The sequence below is a fragment of the Colius striatus genome, chromosome 1 (genome assembly GCF_028858725.1).
Source record: "Colius striatus isolate bColStr4 chromosome 1, bColStr4.1.hap1, whole genome shotgun sequence".
Lineage (NCBI taxonomy): Eukaryota > Metazoa > Chordata > Aves > Coliiformes > Coliidae > Colius > Colius striatus.
The window spans coordinates 133,198,831-133,217,296 of NC_084759.1; the positions used below are offsets into that span (position 1 = coordinate 133,198,831).

The 18,466-nt window shown below is 46.6% G+C and overlaps 2 protein-coding genes and 1 long non-coding RNA gene across 3 annotated transcripts; 1 reads left to right on the top strand and 2 right to left on the bottom strand.

The window, feature by feature from the left end:
- Nucleotides 1-682: 682 nt before the first annotated feature.
- Nucleotides 683-1,869, bottom strand: C3AR1 (complement C3a receptor 1). Its single transcript, XM_010205319.2, has one exon. It carries the CDS (start codon nt 1,867-1,869, stop codon nt 760-762), a length of 1,110 nt encoding a protein of 369 aa, XP_010203621.1. The 3' UTR covers nt 683-759.
- A 4,568-nt stretch (nt 1,870-6,437) lies between these two features.
- LOC133626782 (uncharacterized) lies at nt 6,438-10,711 on the bottom strand. The gene is made up of 2 exons (XR_009819759.1): nt 9,076-10,711; nt 6,438-8,547 (listed from the first exon to the last, which is right to left on the bottom strand). It is a non-coding gene; the product is annotated as an uncharacterized LOC133626782 (long non-coding RNA).
- NECAP1 (NECAP endocytosis associated 1) lies at nt 10,063-17,939 on the top strand. The gene is made up of 8 exons (XM_062007876.1): nt 10,063-10,589; nt 11,902-12,002; nt 12,153-12,257; nt 12,658-12,739; nt 13,147-13,255; nt 13,338-13,524; nt 15,421-15,514; nt 15,636-17,939. Exons 1-8 carry the CDS (start codon nt 10,492-10,494, stop codon nt 15,682-15,684), a joined length of 825 nt encoding a protein of 274 aa, XP_061863860.1. The 5' UTR covers nt 10,063-10,491; the 3' UTR covers nt 15,685-17,939.
- The last annotated feature ends 527 nt before the right edge of the window (nt 17,940-18,466 follow it).

Consider the following 18,466-nt stretch of genomic DNA (forward strand, 5'->3'; position numbering starts at 1 on the left):
AAAATGCAGTAGGTAAATTTGGCTAATCTCGGGCTACATCCAAAAGGGAAGATTTGGCACTCTGGTGGTGGAGGGAGACAGCGAGTGAGTGCATGCTGATGACCACAGCTACCGCCTGTGCACTGGACCACTTACTACTGTACAGTCAGGTATATGCTGGGAAAAAGAGATATCTTGGGCAGCTACTAGGGCATGAAAATCAGTTCAATGTAGCTGACTGGAGTGAGTGCTGTTCTAACCCACTGCTGTAAGAAAATGTAGCAATACCTTCTACGGGAACCTTCAGAAAAAAACCCTCAGCCCTCAAGTATAGTAAAAGGAGAGGAAAGATGGGATGAGAGATTCCAAGGAGTGACAGCAACATTAGTTTCATCTGCATTTTATCAGAGACAGGAGACAGAACACAGACGTATGCCAAGAACACTAACCGTATCCTCATCCAGCAATTCAGAGGTTAAACTATGTGATCCCACCACAAATTCTGCAAGCCTGCATTCTTCCTTAAAGGCTGAAGGACCCTCTGTCTACTGCTTCACCAAGGTCTTCCCTCAGATGATTATTCTCAGTACTTCCAACTCCTCATCTCTCTAGAGCAGGATATAAAGGGGATGAGCTGTTCCCAGCAGAACCATCTCAGGGCCCTGTGTGTGGCTCTGCAGATAAATCAAATGTGTTGGAGCAAAAAAAGTGTTAAGTAGAGAGTGATAGATGTGCAGAGCCAGAGGTTGCTCTTTCTATGCGGTTATGGTAAGTTCTGCGTTACAACGTGCAGCTAGCATCCTTCTCTGTTGAAGTCTTGCTTCTGTCTGGGGAGTAAGGGGTCAAATGCGTTGGGTCCTCGCTAAAGGCACCTTCCAAGATTCCCTGCACTGATTGCCGTGCTTTTGCCCTGAAGTCCTGTCCCACAAAAACATAGAGCAAGGGGTTGATGCAGCTGTTGGTATAGGCCAGTGCTGTAGAGAGGTGATCCCAGAAAATCAGTGACTCCCTCAGTCCGGTTCCAAGAGTAGGTACAAGGGACAGAATCCCAACTATGTGGTATGGAGCCCAGCAGATAAAGAATGTAGCTACCACGAGCACAATTGTTCGCAGCATTCTGCCCTGTGGCTTGCGAAACTGATTGGCACGTGTCCTGAAAACAATGAGGGTATAGCACACTGCCATTGTGAAAAAGGGGAGTACAAAGCCAAAGACAGCCCTAGGGATGGTTATTGCTGCTAAGGAAAGGGGCAGAGAATCATCACTTTCAAAGAAATTTCCCCATGAGTCATTGCCATTGTAGGCTAAAGGTGAATATTCTCCAAGCTCATTTACAGAATCATAATCTAGCGCCTCATCATCTCCAAAATTGTACCCACACTCCCTTTTGCCATCATGAGCACTAGTCTCACGGTAGTAGAAGACAGGACAGCAGAAAATGAAGGCCAGGATCCAAATGCCACTGCATATTAGCGATACAAATTTCACTGTTCGGTGATTTTGACACCAGACGGGTTTCGTCACAAGGAGGCACCGGTCAATGCTGATGGCCACAAGGAGGAAGACGCTGGTAAACATGGTAAAGATGATGATTGACGGAATGACTTTGCAGAGGAACCAACCATAGGGCCAATGTTCATGAAGGGCCAGGTGAACAATGGAGAATGGCAAGGACACGCAGCACATGAAGTCAGCCACAGCAAGGTTTAGGAACCAGACAATGTTCACAGACCTTTTCATTTTCAGACCAGCTACCCAGATCACCAAGCCATTGCCTGGGATACCTGTGAGGAAAACAATGCTGAAGATGGCAATGGAGGCGATGGATTCTGATGCATAATATATAGCAGCCTGTTCATCCAAGCTGCTATTGCCCGGCAGTTGAGGCATTCTGTGGCTGTAAAACAGGAAGCAAATTAGTAGGCAGCTCACACTCTCTTCCCCAGTTTCTTCTCTTTTAGCTGTACTGAAGCACCTCTGAGTCAGGTGACCGCAGAGAGCTGACAGGGTACAAAGGCTTTATATATATAAGTTTGTGCTAAAGGCTTATGAATCTGGCCATGATACGCCTTCAGCATTCTTATGGTGGCTTAGCTGCATGAGCCCTACTAGTCAAACAGCAGGTTGTAAACACTGAGATTCTCTTTCTGTCACATCCTTGGATTTCAGTCTGGCTCTGGTTAGTCCCCCTTCTCAAGTGGAGCTCTCTTCTTACTTCCCTGTGCTGTCACCGCTTTGACTTCCACTTTTATATACACTTCTCAAGAAAGCGAAGTCAGCATTTTAGTTCTTTTTTTCCTTTAAAATGAGTGAAATGGGTTTAGGTTAAGAAAGCCAGACTTGTCATAATGAAATAACCCTGCTCAGTTTTCTGGATGTTATAAATAGCACAGATAAGATGGCAACTCTGTTAGCTAAGGGGTATTTTCAGGGAAGTCTCAGTAAGCACTTCCTCCTCCCTGCTTTTTTTACAAGCTCTATGCTGACTCCTTAGAAAGCTAGTCTTCATATGGGGAAAGGCAAGAAATGAATGGTTAAAAAAGAACAGATAGAGATTTAGTTGTAGAAAGAAAAAATAAAATGCAGAGTAATAGTAGTAATGTTCTTGAGCCAATATAAATAAATAATATAATATAAAGAAAGGTGCCTTATTGCAAGGCAGTGAAGCTGAGCTGCAGAGTACTGAAGCAGTGTTTTAAAACTATGAGAATAGTAGTGGCAAAACTTAAATTGCTCAGTTACTCTTGGGTATTAGTAAATTTTGAAAGTAAAGAAAATCTAGCAAAGTCAAGACAGAACTGAGGAAGAGTGCCTGATCTTCATCCTTTAGGCATTAATAGAATTGTTTATAGAATCTCTGTTAACTAGACCCTTGCCAAATCAATGAAGGAAGTTGCGTTGATGAAAGGTCCCTAAAAGCATTCTCAGAATGCAAGGAAACTGCATAGGTAAGAGCTGAATACAGCCTTCAGAAGCAACTGAGGGGAGACGAACAGGAAAACCCAGACTGATTCTAATGTTCCAGTACCTCAGTGCCAGTCGGGGACTGTTGTGTGCAGGATTAAATACACACACAAATTCCAAGCCATCCCTCTCTTTCTGGCATAAGATATAGCCTGAATGTGGAGCAATGCCTAAGTGTCCGAACTGCTTCACCACAAAGATAAAAGAGTTCTAACAAACACTGGAATTTACCACTTTTTGGTGACAACTGCTAAGAAGCTTTTAGGTGAGGATGACCTCCAAGGAAAGCTATGAAAGTCACTGGAAGGCTGCTGAGGGCTTCACTTAACAGTCTAACAAGTTTGTTCCATGTCCTGTAGTTTTGCTGATACACGCAGAAGCAACTTTTACCAGGACAACTGGAGAATGGCGCTGCAGGAGTGGAACCTTGCTGCCTCCCAAGACAGCTACAGAAGATGGTATGAAGGGGACGGGGAATCAAAGAATGCTGTAGAGTTAGTAATATAAATCCTACTCAAAAGGAAAGCGAGCGATGAATCAATAAGCCCATGGTATGTTTTTCAAGAGGTAAGGGCTGCTATGTGGCTATGGAAATGGAAGGAGGAACTGGAAGGAGGAGAGAGGTTTTCAGGAGTGAAGAATAAGAAATTGTAAGTTGACGAGGAAAACAGAATTCTGCCTCTGATTATACCTACCTCTGCAAGTGAAGCAGATATTCCAGTGTGTCAGGAAGCATGTACCATCAGTCTTGTCTCTGAAGTGACTGAAGTAAAGAAACTCACATGACGTTTTAGGAACTGGTTTTTTTTATCTGTGTTTGTGTATCTATGCTAAGTATGTTCTTTCACCCTGATAGAAAGGCTGAGAATGATACTTATCTGAAGTTTTAGAAGCAATCTGCTGATAAAGTAAACAGTCAAACCAAAAGAAGCTGTCTGAACACCATCAAAATAAAATAGTGCCCTAAATCAAAAGAACACAAAAAGGGCAAGAACAACAACTCAGGAAACTACAGGCTGGTCAGCCTCACCTCCATCCCTGGAAAAGTGATGGAATAACTCATCCTGAACGTTATCATTGAACATATGAAGGAAAAGGTGGTTGTCAGGGGGAGTCAACATGGATTCAACAAGGGAAATCCTGTTTGACCAATCTGATAGCCTTCTACAAGGGCATAACTGTGGCTAGATGAGGGGAGAGCAGCGGATGTCATCTACTTTGACTACAGCACATTCCCCCAGCTAATCCCAATTCTGGGATTCTTATCAACCTACATCAGCTTCTGTACCTTCTTGAGATAGCTCAGTTCACAAAACACAGAACACTGCACACAGTAAACTGTAACTGGGCATGTTGAAGCAAATTTAATCTGATTTTAGTTCTAGGATATTTAAAGTGTTGTTGGTTTTGGTTTGGTTTGGCTTGGTTTGGGTTATTTTTTTAAACAAGGAACTTGACTGATGCAAAGTGGTTAACTGAAAAGTTAATAGCAGAAAAATGTGGCAAGACTATAAAAAGAAGTTTAGGGCAAGGCATTTCAACTCTGCAACAATAGGATTCTCCCCCACCCCTTCCAGTTTGGGAAATCAAAACTGTTAGCAGAAATGACAAAGCCCAGACATGCAAGAGTCAGCATCACTATTTTGGTCCTGACTGAGAAAATGAACCAGGTCGGAGCAGAGATCTGCTCCTGAGTATGTCGCTGTCAAACATACAAACGCTGCCTCCAACACAAAAACCATGAGACCAGAAACAGATGGATAGGCTGTCAGCAGTCTGCCAGGAAAATTCTTCTAGCTGCATCTTACTCTCAGTTGCCATCTTTGCTGGAGGACTCCTCAGAGTGAGACAGAAAGCGCTGACAGAAGGGGCAAGGGGTGTGCAGCCTCTTCACCACCCTGTGTCTGGCTTATGTTCAGCTTTTTGTCCACCAGGACCACAACATCATAATTTTCTGCAAAGCTGCTTTCCAGGTGGTCAGCCCACAGTATGTATCAGTGCATGGGGCTGTTCCTCCCCATGTGCAGGACTTTGCACTTCTTGTATGTCATAGTTTAGGCCCATTCAGGGACAAAAGACCACGATCAGACTTCAGTACCACAGACTTTGGAACTCCCGAAGGACAGGGGGGATTAATCGCTGTTTATGGTCCCAGACAAAACAGACAAGGCTACTTAACTTGGGGAAGAAAACAAAACTTAATTTAATCAGCCTCAAACTAAAACATAACAGAAATATCCAAAGGAAAACAAATACAGAGTAGGGCAAATGATGGAAGTGCAACCAGCCCTTTAAAATCCCCTTCTCTTCAGCCCTCCCCTCTTCCTGGGCTCAGAGCCCTGATCCCAGTGTCTCCCCCCATGAACAGCTCAGGGGGGCAGGGAATGGGGGTTTCAGTCAGTCTATTCTTGATAGCTTCTGCTGTTTGTCTCTCCTCAGGGCAGGTGGGTTCCACACCAGTCCTCCCTGCTCCAATGCAGGGTATCTCACACACACAGCAGCCTGGCAAGGGCCACTCTGATACGTGTTCATCTCGAGGGCTGCAGCTCCTCTCTGCCTCTCGTGTGGGTCTCTGGGACTCACAGGCTCTCTAGCATGGCCTGTGCCATGGCCACCTCCTCACACAGTCTCTCGCACCAATCTATCAGTCACTGAACAGTCACACCCCTATACAGCTCTAAAAATGTGGTCTGTGTATTTGCAAAAGTCTCCCTCCTGCAAGAGTATGCAGGTTGTCTTCAAAACACATTGGAAAGGACTGAGTATTGTATTTCATATATCTACTACTATTTCTGCAGTGCTGCAATGCTTTGTAGATCTCCCGTTCGTCTCTCTGAAGGTGGTGTGACTAGAGAGCTTTCATCTTTCCCAGACCCCTAGTGTTCTTTGCATATATGGCAAACCAACCTTCGTGCAAAACTCTCAGCCACAGCTGGCAGAACTGTTTCTCTGCAGCCAGGCCTTGCTCTGTGCTTTTCACTGCTACAACCATGCACTTAGTTTCACAGGGACTCTCCAGTGACACCAAGTGCTGGCAGGGTTGCCCTTCAGCAGTCTTCCTCAGACTCTCCTCTTTAGACAACCCACTGAGTAACCCCAAAGCATTTTTGTACTACTTTGCTGAGTAAGCTCAGGCAAGCACAGCGCTGCACACCAAGCAAAGAACAAAGCTTGCCAAGACTGCTGCGTAAATAGAACACACACAGTTAAAAAGTAGCTCTTGACAATAACAGGTTGTCAGTGCTTGGTGAGCATTCAGGTCAGATGCTTTGCCAGGGCATTTTCAGCCAAGGAAGAACCATTTGAAACAGTATTTGGAGTGTTTTGTAAAAATGCTCACCTTGGGATTAACCTGTAAACTATTGTCGTGGTTTAGGCCCATCAGGGAACAAAGACCACGATTAGCCTCGAGTGAAGAGGCTGAGAATTGCTCAAGGGCAGGGAGGGCTTAATTGCCGCTTCAGGTTCAGGACAAAACAGACCAGGCTACTCGGTTTGGGGAAGAAAACAGAAAATAATTTAATGCAACATCAACTAAAACATACCCACAAAAACCCAAAACATAACCAAAACGAAACAACACAGAGGAATACGTCAATGAAGAGTCCAACCAGCCTTTTTAAGAACACCTTCCCGCCACACCTCCCCTCTTCCCGGGCTCAGAGCCCTGATCCTGGGGTTTTTACCTTGCCCCCCCCCCTGAACGGTTCGGGGGGGCAGGCAGTGGGGGTTTCAGTTAGTCTGTTCCCGATAGCTTCTGCTGTTTGTCCCTCCTCAGGACGGGTGAACTCCACACCAGTCCTCCCTGCAAGTCCGTGGGGTAACTCACACACATGGCAGCCCTGCACGGGCTGCTCCGACGCGCGCCCATTCCAAAGGCTGCAGCTCCTCTCTGCCTCTCGTGTGGGGCTGCTCTGAGGCACACAGGCTCTCCAGTACAGCCTGGGCCATGGCCGTCTCCCGACACAGTCCCTCGCCCGTCCGGGCTCACTCACATGGAGCTGCTGGTGGCTCTCAGTCCTGCCACGGATCTCCATAGGTTTCAGGGGCACAGCTTGCATTCTCACCACGGCTTGCAGAAGGGTCTCCGGTCTACTGCTCCTCCTTCCTTCCTCCTTCTCTGGCTGAAGAGTCCGCGTGGTCGCCTCCATCTTGTATCACTCTTACACCTCCTGACTCACATTCCAATTTCCGTCCCTTAAATAGTGATCGCAGAGGCGCCAGATTGGCCCAGACGGGCCGGAGGTGGGTCTGAATCCAGGAGCCGGGGGAGAGTCCGCAAACTCTTTACCGGGTCTTCACTGCAACCCGCTCCCCCTGTTACTAAGCCAAAAGCTGCTCCTTGCTAAACCAGGACAACTATCTAATGAGTAGCTTTGTGAGACTAGTTTCTTCTGTGCAGAGAAGGAAAACTCTCAACGTTGGGTCTGTCCATTAAGTACATTCCTGGACAATACCTTATGTTTTTTTCTTAAGTAATAAAAAAAGCAAAAGCCCAAATGATTCTTCTTCGTGGTTTATTATGAGGCTGCCTACAGATTGACACAAACCTTGCATCCTACCCTACTTGTGTAAGCCTGTTTATTCATCATATCTTATACAATTGAACACTGTGGAGTTCCATCCAAGATTTCCGCTTTTCCTTGAGTTTCATTCACTGAAGACTTACATGTGAGAGGAATATGGATCCTCCCTTGCTTTCATGGTCAGATTTTAAATAGGTTCTCCTTCAAGATTTCAACCTCATAGTTTAACCCTTTAAAAAAAGTTTTCAAATAATGAACTCCAAACTTCAGCTGTTATTGGCAGTGCTTTGTATTTTGTTGGTCCAGGGATACTTGCTCAAAAAAGACAGAAGAACATTACCTTCTTTGCTGGTTAAGTGGAATTGAATGGGACATGTATTCGTAATGTCCTGGTGCTGCTTGTGCACCTTTCCTCACGTGCCTTTAAAAAGTTGTTCCTTTCCCACTCTCTCATCTTGAATGTTCTCCTTCTAGAAGAACTCCAGGAGGATTGTGTCACACCAAAGGACAGCATAATAAAGAGGCAAGCAAAAATTAATATTGCTAATTGAGAACTACTAGATTTGCAACCATGATTGTACAGAGTGATGTTATTATCATTCAGAGAAAAACAGCAGAAAAACATGGCAGAAAGTTCTAAGAAAAAACGTGTCAACATACACCACTATTCAAAAGGTAAATCATGAGCCAGCCATATGCCCTCATGGCCAAGAAGGCCAATGGCATCCTGGGATGCATCAAGAAGATTGTGGCCAGCAGGTCAAGGGAGGTTTTGCTACCCCTCTACTCTGCCCTGATGAGGCCTCATCTGAGTCCTGTGTCCAGTTCTGGGCTCCTCAGCTCAAGAGGGACAGGGAACTTCTAGAGAAAGTCCAGTACACCAAGATGATCAGGGGACTGGAACATCTTTCTTATGAGGAAAGGCTGTGGGAACTGGGGCTGTTTAGTCTGGAGAAGAGGAGACTGAGGGGAGATCTCATTAATACTTACAGGTATATAAATTGTGGATGTCAGGAGGTTGGCACATCCCTTTTTTTCTATTGTATCTAGCAACAGGACAAGGGTTAATGGGATGAAGCTGGAAGACAAGAAGTTCCACTTAAATATAAGAAAAAACTATTTTCCTGTGAGGGTGAAGGAGCCCTGGCACAGGCTGCCCAGGGAGGGTGTATTCCTGCTAGTTCTTGCACAGGCTGCATCAAAGGCTTCAAATCTCTTCCCAGGCAGGTATTTGTCTGCCCTAGCGTGCAGCCTGGCAGGGCACCCACACAGCAGGGTGTGCCTCCTCTTCCTGGGGTATCAAGAACTGCCACAAGTCAGACCAAGCATGTCAGCCTGTGCCTCCCTCCCTCCGCAGGGAGGCAGAGCAAGCTGACAGGGGGGAAAGGGAAAAGGAAGCTCTGTTATTTGCATCGTTCCCTCTCTGTTCTGGTACTTGGCTCACACCAGTCACGCATCTCTCCTATGTTTCCACTCATACAGCTGTCAACATAATTTTGAGGGAAAATGATGCCAGTTACAGTTAGATATACTAGTTAAATTACAAGTATCCTACTTAACGATCCCAGATCATTCCTGTCCTTGGCTTAAAAACAGCTTCACTTACCAGATCTGTGGGATCAGCAGCACAGACTCTCCTTTTGTTTCAAAGTTTTTCTGCACTGCGTACTGTCAGAAACACAGTGCTGTGAACAGAAGGATGGCTTGTTGGACTACTATGACTGAGGTTCATCATCATCCTGTTCCACTTATCCCTGGAAGCAGCAAGAAACAAATCTCCAGACACTGCTTTAGCTGTCACTGCAGTAACTAACACTGTTCTACACCAGGAAAAAAAAAAAAAGAAGTTTCCTCAAAGTTAGTGATGCTTCATTCACTTTTTGCTTAAAATAATAAACTGCAATAAACTCTGCTCACTCAGCAATAATCTGTGCTTCTTCAGCCTTCTATTACTTAGCTTAAATTACTTAGCACAATTAGCCCATGCTATGCCTACCCCTGGCTGTTGGTATATAACCTTGTTTCCAACTTTTCTTATGCCTTTTCCTCCAGTTTTCCAGCATTTAGCACTTATGCAGTCTCACAGGCTACTGCATAGCAGTAAATGTCAGCATCAGTCTTCCTTGGGAAGTCACTATTTAAAAAAAAAACTATTTAAATGCTACCAGTCTGACCATCTTTCATAAATAAGCGTGGATCTGTACACTTATTTTGGACGCACTTCTGCAAAGCCACACCTCCTGAGATTAACTTTTCTGTAGCTGGCATCTTCACTGCTTCTAGCTGCAAAACTTGCAACCACTCATGCCGTGCTTTCTCTTCGGTTTGTTGTTTTACCATAGGCCTCCCAATCCCACCACCGCAGGCCACTCAAAAAGCCATCTTTACTTAAAACCCAACCTTCGGCACAAGGCTGCAGGAATAAAAGCCCCACATTGCTGAGCATATGCACGGATCCACAAGGTTCCCCTCCCCGGGCGATGTTGGAGCGGTGGCACACGCCCCATCCCCTTGTTTGGGCACGACCCAGCTGTGGCTTCCCAGCTCTCGGCGTGACACTAGTGCCTTGCGCACCGGGCCACCGCAGCCTGGCGGCAGGCCAGCAGCTGAAGGCCTCGCCAGGCCCAGCCCCCCTCCCCCACCGTGCAGCTCCAGGCCTCCTCAGCACGCCGCCCGGTTCTTCCCGCTCCTGGCACGACTGCGGTCCGGGACGGCAACCACCACTATCATCAGCCCGAACCAAACATGGCCGCGCCAGGCTGCGTGGGGGGAACTGCCAGGCGCTAAGATGGCGCCGGATCCCCGCTGCTGTGTCAGAACCGACTCCAAGATGGCCGCCATCCCGCCCCCGCGCGCTCTGCTGCCAGGGTCCAAGATGACTTCCTCCGCGCTTTCGACGTCCCTCGCTTTGCCGCCCCGGCACCCTTAGGCTGTGTCCGCCTTCATCAAAGATGGCGGTCGGAAGCGGTCCTGGTTACTAGGCTCCCACCCCTCGCTCTCCTTGCCAGAGATCGCTGCCGAGATGGCGGCGGCTGAGCTGGAGTATGAGTCTGTCCTCTGCGTGAAGTCCGATGTTAACGTCTATCGCATTCCGCCGCGGACTTCCAACCGCGGATACAGGTGAGGGGAGCATACAATGCCCGGGATTGCCCTGGCTCGGTTCGGCCCCAGCCCCGGGCTGCCCTGCCCCAGCCCCGGGCTGCCCTGCCCGACCTGCCGGCAGGGCAGCGGACACTGCCCCGCGGACAGGGCGGGCAGGGCAGCCCGGGGCTGGGGCCGGGAAGGAGTGCCCTCGCCTTGAGATGCCGTGGCCCGCGGCCGCAGGCAGGTCAGGTCTGTTCCCTGAGGCCCTCAAAGCTCGAGGTGTCCCTTGCAGGCAGGAGACGAGTGCCTAAAAACCTGGAGCCCTTGCTCCGTGCCGTGGAGGAGCGGAGGCTGCTCCGGTAATAGCTCGCAGCCGAGCGACTTGCCCTTTGCAGAGGGAGAGCTGACCTCCGCTCACAGTTTTCTTGCTTCTCTGGGGTGCGAGTTTGATGCGGTACAACTGGAGCCTTGAATGGGGCCCTGTTTGCTCTCGCAGCATCAGGGAAGGAGGCAGAAGGAGCTCAGCATGATTTTATAGAGAAGGCTGTAGGACTGGCAGTACAGAAATGCCTTCCCTCGCTTTAGATGGGAGACGGTGGAGTGTGACTCTCAAAGCTGTGCTGAAGAAAGGGGTTTGTGCTCTGATGGATATTGCGGGTACAGACTGAACTCAGCAAACTGTGGCTGCTCTGGGTGTTGTGTCTGGCCACGGGGGTTTGTTTCCAGGTATAAAGTCCTGTAGGTTGCAGGTTTCAGCTCTCTTTTGTTCCAGTTATTTTTGATCTTCACAACAGTCTGTAGAGATTGAGTCTAAAGATACTGGAGAGCTAGTCAAGATGGCTGTGTGTATGATGTTTTACCCAGCGTAAGCTCGCTGCCTCTAGCTTCAGAAGTACATGATGTTATTTTACAGAAATAGGGTAGAATAATAGAGCGACTTTTCAGCATCCTGTTGATTAATTTTTGGGATCTTCCTGATGCTCACAAGTCACTTATTAGTTGCTTTTAGGTTTACTGTTCCAAGTGAGTTTTTGAGTTTCAGTCTCCCCTCAAGTTTATAAAGTTAATAAGTTTATAAAGGTAAAGACTGAGTTGACTTTCTCTGGATTATATCTGTTTTCCTTTACCCAGAGGATACAGAGGCCAATCAGAGCTATGTATGCCAAGTGGCAGCAACAGAGAGGAGCCACGAACTCTTCTTGAAGTGGAATGTTGTTTGAGAAGTGGAATAAGGCAGCAGCAAGTGTTGAAGGTTTGGGAGCAGAGACTTTCACAGAGACGATTGGGCAGAAGTAGAGGGGTCAATGTGTGGTCAACAAACAGTTGTTTTGTTATTTTTCTATTTTAGGGCATCTGACTGGAAACTGGACCATCCAGACTGGACAGGGCGGCTTCGTGTCACCTCCAAAGGCAAAACTGCATACATAAAGCTGGAGGATAAGGTTTCGGGTAAGGGAAAGGCCATGGCTTGGCAAGACTGAGATTGTGATTCCTGGTTATAAGCCTGTGCTTCTAAGCCTGCTTAGAGCTGTGTGCAGCAGCCCTGGCCATGCTTTAGCAAGAGGTTACTCTCCTTCACACCTGATTCTTTGTCTGCAGGAGAACTCTTCGCCCAGGCTCCTATAGATCAATACCCCGGCATCGCGGTAGAGACTGTGACAGATTCCAGCCGCTATTTTGTCATTCGGATTCAAGATGGGACTGGTAAGTTGAGGGATTGTGTATGTGACAAGCAAGTAGGGGTGGAGGAGACTTAGCCTGATGGAGCTGGGTATATGCCAGGTGGATTGAAATGGTGTTGGGAGCACTGAATAGGCTGAGTAGTGTGCCTGGAGGGGTAGGAAGGCAAGGTTAACAGAGGAGGGTTCTCCACATCTCACAGAGCCCAGAACACGTTTGTGTTCTGAGAGTGCCACACGGGAAGGAGGATGCATCCTGAAGGCTAGAAATAGTGAACTGCAGTGAGCTGTTGGTATTCAGCTACAGGTGTGTCAGAGAGAGGCAGCACAGCATGGTTAAGGAGAAGCAGAAGGATTTCGGCATGCATGAACACAGGGACCCTTTTGCAGGGCACTTCCAATGACTCCTCCTGTCTCCTTGCTAGGACGAAGTGCTTTTATAGGCATTGGCTTCACGGATCGTGGTGATGCCTTTGACTTCAACGTCTCTTTGCAGGATCACTTCAAGTGAGTTGTGCTTTTCTGGGATTCTGTTTAACTCTGGCCTGTAGAACATGGCGGGTGGTGGTGCATGTTCACTTAGCACAAGTTACTTTGGGATGGTCACGAAGCCCTACTCTGACTCCATCAGGGATGCTTGAGTATGCCACCAACTGCTGTGCAAGTTGAAAGCCCTGCAGAGTGAGATCTGTAAGCCTTAAGCTTAGGTCATGTGATGCTACAGGTGCAATGTTAGACAGTGTCTTGGGTTTGTGATGGTTCCAGCTTTGTTGCTATACACTGGGAGTAAGGAGGTAGCTGTTTTGACAAGACAAAGTAGTTCTTTGATGGGGTGGGGAGAGGAGCCATGTGGGTTTTTTGAGACTCTGTTCCCCTTTGCCACAGGGACTTATATCTCCCTTTCTTCTTTTTAGGTGGGTGAAGCAGGAGACTGAGATATCTAAGGAGTCCCAGGAGGCTGACACACGTCCCAAATTAGACTTAGGGTTTAAGGAAGGGCAGACCATCAAACTGAACATTGGGGTAAGCAGCCCAGCTTATCCTGCTTCTTTCTCTGGATATACCAATGGAGACCCTTCCTCACTTGCCCTTTCTTGTTATACAGAACATGACGACAAAGAAAGGAGGAGCAGCCAAGCCCCGTGTGGCTGGATCAGGGGGCCTAAGCCTGTTACCACCCCCACCAGGAGGCAAAATTGCAGTCCCTCCTATACCTCCCCCTTCTTCCACAGCCATTGCCAACCATGTCACACCACCGCCCGTGCAGAAATCCAGTAATGTGAGCAGTGCAGGTAAATATCAGCATAGAGCAAGCAGTCAGTCAGACACTAGTAGATACATAGAGGGGACTGAGACCCGTTTCAGAGGAACCAGTGTTCAGTGCCAGCAGTGGCCTGTGAGACATCATGTGTCCATAGGACTTTGTTCTCTTTGACCCCAGGATCTCCATGCTTGTTTATAATACCTGCTGCCTCTCCTTGCAAGAACAACATTGTAACTCCTGTCCATGCAAAAGGAGAAGCCTTTGACCAAGTGACTTGGTCAAAATCACCTCTGGGGCAGTTTGTGAAATTTAAATAGTGGGATTTTTCTTAACTTGTGTGTGTTTTAGGGACACTGGCAAAGCTTTTCAGGGTGTCCAGAAAAATACTGCACAGTCACTTGCTTTCTGCAGAAAAGTACAGATAGACTTGTAGTGGTTGTTGAAAGATGCAAGAAAAAAATCTTGAATGGCTTTGAATAGGAAGAGAGGAAGCTGTAGTATGAGCAGCAGAAGGATGTGGGAAGTGTAGTGGATTATTTTAAAAATATGTATGTGGTAATATTTATGTATAAAACACATAAATATATATATATGTAATTTACATACATCAGACTTTTAATATATTAAATTTAACAAGGCCAAATTCAAGGTCCAGCACCTGCAGTGGGACAGTCACCAGTATCAATACACACTAGAGGATGAATGGGTTGAGAGCAGCCTGACAGTTAAGGGCTTAGGGATACTGGTGGATGAAAAATAGGGTACGAGCCAGCAGTCTGTGCTTGCAGCCCAGAAAGCCAACTGTGTCCTGCACTGCAACAAAAGAAGTGTGGCCAGATGATTGAGGGAGATGATTCTTCCCCTCTCCTCCACTCTTTGAGATCCTTCTACCTGCAGTACTGCATCCAGCTTTGGTGTCCTCGGTACAAGAAAGATACGGAGCTGTTAGAGCAGGTCCAGAGGAGGATGTAAGGATGATCTGAGGGCTGGAGAACCCTCTGCTATGCAGAAAGGCTGAGAGAGTTGGAGTTCTTCAGCCTGAAAAGAAGACACCAGAGGGACTTTAGTGTGACCTTTCATGAAAGATGGAGAAAGACTTTTACAAGCATCTTTAGTGAAAAGACAAGGGGCATAGCTTTTAGGCTGAGAGAAGCTAGATCTAGATTAAATATAAGAAATTCTTTGCAATGGGGGTGGTGAGACCCTGTGACAGGTTTCTCCAGAGAGGCTGTGGATACCTCATCCCTGACAGTGTTCAAGGCCAGGCTGGATGAGGTTTTGAGCGACCTGGTCTAGTGGAATGTGTCCCTGTCCGTGGCAAGAGGGTGGAACGAGGTGATCTTTAAATGCCTTCCAACCCAAAATATTCTGTAATTCTATAGCAAAGAGGTTGCTGCAGTCTTCTCGATGCTGTACTAAAAGTGACCATACAGAGGTGTCTGGAGAGCTGATGCCACTCTTGTAAAGGGAGAGATTTTAGTAGTGCTATAAAGAGATCAGTGTGAGAAGAGACCACAAGCTTCTGAATAGGTCTGGGCTCCAGTATGTGGTTTTTAGTGTTAAGGTGAGGCCTGTTTGGCAACAGTTATGATTGCTGAGCTTGGGTTGAGTCTACTAGAGAGGTAAAATGTCACAAACCTGCTAGTTGGTATACTGGGAGGAGACTGAATAGTTCTTGAAGACAATATACCCCTGCAGCATAAGCTGGGGTCTCCGTGCACATTCAGCAACAGGAGCTGTTGTAACAAAATCCTTAAAAAGCCTAACTTCCTTCTGAAGGGAGGGCTGGAGTCCCTTCAATGATTCTATGCCCATGCATCCAGCAGTTTTTCTAAGGTGACAAACTGGGTTCAAATTCCTGTGGGGTTTTCTTCTTGATTAACTTGATTTTTTTAAAAAAAAATAATTTTTTCTTCTGCCTTAGATATTCTATTAGACTTAGATGCTCCTGCATCTGCATCCAAGACACCAGCATCAGCTACCACAGACCTCTGGGGAGACTTCAGCACTGCATCCAGGTAAACTATGGTGAAATCTCCTTGCACACAAGAAGGATAGTGTCCTGACGGGCACTGGAGGAGCCCTAAGTTAAGAAGTCTTATTAGATCTTCTCCTTTGATTCTCCTTTCTTTATTTCAGTGCTGTTCCCAATCAGGCTCCTCAGCAGTCCAACTGGGTCCAGTTCTGAATGGTCAAAGCAGTGGAATGGGACAACCAAGAGGCTCTAGAGGCACCAAAGGGGATCAGAGGGGACGCAAAAGTCTTCAATCAAAACTAAATCAGGACAATTTTTCTTTTTTAAACCAGATGCTCATTTCAGTCAAAACTTACTATTTTTGATCCCACAATGAAACTACTGAACCTAAAGAGAACATGCTGACTCCTCACGAGATGAGCAAGGAGGAAAGAGGTAGTCTCATCTCTTCCACTCACTTAGCTGTTCCATGGTACATTCCAGCTCTTTTTTTTTCTTTGTCTTTCCATTACAGGGAAAGCAAGAATCCTGAAAATGGTGGGTACAGGAGGAGGCTGGGTAGGTGCCTCTGGGTTCCCTGTCCTTTAAATTTTCTCTGGTTAGACTTGCTTTCTGTGGCTGCTTTCACTTGTAACTGGAGTCTCTGCAGCTTGATCTGCAGTGATGGAAGACAACTGCATTTGGCTGCAGCTTGTAAATGGTAGCTGTAAGGTAATAGGTCTTGTGTCAGCACAAACCCCTCTTTGATTAATTTTATCTGCGGTGAGGCGAGAGCCTTCCCATGCATGCACTACTCTTCCTCTCTTTGGTGCAATTCCTGATAGTGCTGGATGTTCCTGTGCTCTTGTGGAAGGAGTCATGAAAGTCCTTGGATAGACCTGTTGCCATTGCTATTTAGCTCTAGGTGGGTGCCTCATCTTAAGGCTCCTTGTTTGGCTTGCAGGTTTACTGGAGGAACTTGTCATTTGCAGCCCTTTCTCCTCCCTGCCTCATGCAAAAGCCTCATTGTCATTGAGCTGTTTTAATTGGAAATAGCTTAAAAAAACCCATACCAACCCACAGCCCTGTTTTTATAATTTGGTAGTTCCTTGCATTAGATGACAACCTGGTAATCCCATTTGGCATTTCACATTCCTGTGTCACTATCCTGAGCCCTGGCCTTTTGTTGTGACTTGGCACCATGTTACAAATATTTCATACCCACACCAGAGTGAGAACAGTGGTGGGGCAGTGGGTTAGCTGCTGGTGAAGGGACAGTCTCCTTCCCCTTGGCAGCTCACATTTACATTTGGGCAAGAAATGTGTAGTAGGCCTGATCTTGAGAACTCTGGCAGTGAAATTCTCCCACTTGCGTTCCTTCTGGTGGTTTTTTCTCTGACACTGACTTTCCAGGGATAGAAGCCAGTTATTCTAAGTTGGATTCTTTTATTTGTGCTTCTAAAAAAAAATTTAACCTTCTCCAACTCCCCTCTATTTCCTGCGTGGCTTAGGGGGTTAAAAGAGGTAAAAGGCCCTTACTCTCTGTGTTACCTTTGGGAGAGCTTCCTGAGGGCCTTTGATCTGGACACTATTCCCTCTTTAGCAGCCGTGGAGGTGATCTGGGACATAAGTCCGCCAGTTTCTCTGGCCAAGCCCCACGGGCAGGCTGGAAACCTCCCGGTGGTAACTGCCCTGCCCTCCCCTCTGTGCTAGCTGAGAACCCAAAATACCAGCTGGGGAGGTGGTCTCAGTGACTCATCTACAGCTATACCCACCCAGTAGAACACAAGGGTTTTGGTATGTTTCTGGGAAGGCTTCTTTCTGTTTTGAACATTCAGCCAGCAGTAACACTTTTTTAACTGGGATGTGCTCTGCTCGCACACCTGTGCAAGAATATTTTTCCCTTTGGGCAAAGATTTCCTGGTGAGACTTTCAAGAGTAGTTAGCTATATGGACCTTATACTTGCAAAGGTATGTTTTTCTTTTGTCTTACTACACTGAGGCCATTTTGGAGACAAAGTTTCACTTGCACCACTTCCCTCTGGGAAGCAAAATTCTTGAAATAAGGCTCTAAAGCTGCTGCAGTTCCACTTGTGGAAGTGGGGACCAGACTACTGGATGTATTTTAAGTAGTCATTTAATCCTGATCCCCTGGATCTCTTGGTGTTCCCCCTGCCTTCATAGTCACTCCTGTGGTCTCATTGTGCTTAAATTCCTGGCCTCCTCTGAATTTGGGGGGGCTGTAATCTGCTGGCAAAGTCGTGGACTCTGCTGGTGAGCTTTTTGTTGTTCTTTTTTTTCCCCCTCAAATCATGTAAGGTCCTGTCATTTCAACTGTGTATCAGTTCCCCAAACAAAGGAAGTTCATGGCACCCATAACAACTAACTAGGAGCCTCTTCTGTATTGTCTTAGTATTCTGGAGATAATATATTATGTATTTGAAAAACTGAAGAAGCAAAAATTAAAGATATATGTATATAAAGCATAAGATGTACTGGTGCAAATGGTAATTAAACAAGTAATAATGGGGAAAGGATGTCATGAGTCTTCTAAGTTGTCAGATTGTTGTTACTTTGGAAGCCCTGCAAATTGAAGGTCCTTATGTCTCCAGCAAGATACTAGTAGCCTGCATATCCTTCTGCAGATATGTTAAGGCCTGCACACTGGACAAGAGCAGCTTTAGGAGGGAATAGGCTCAGGCTGTCTGGATGAAGAAGTAAGCATGAAGGAAGGACCCAAAAATTATCTACTACTGCTCCAAACAGGGTAAAAAAAACCCAAACAACAACATGGAAATTGTAGATGCATGTGGTGCTCGATAAGAATGTGGATAAAACTAGCAAGTGATAAAACTTCCCTTCTGTTTAGCATTTCAGATGTTAGAGGCTTCTACACCCTGGATATGTTTTTCAGAATTGATTCTTGCCACACTTGTAAATGGGAAGCAGGTACTCTCTGCTGACTGCAGAGATGAGCATGGTGAGCTGAGTAGGCCCTTTGTCAGTGAGCGGCAAG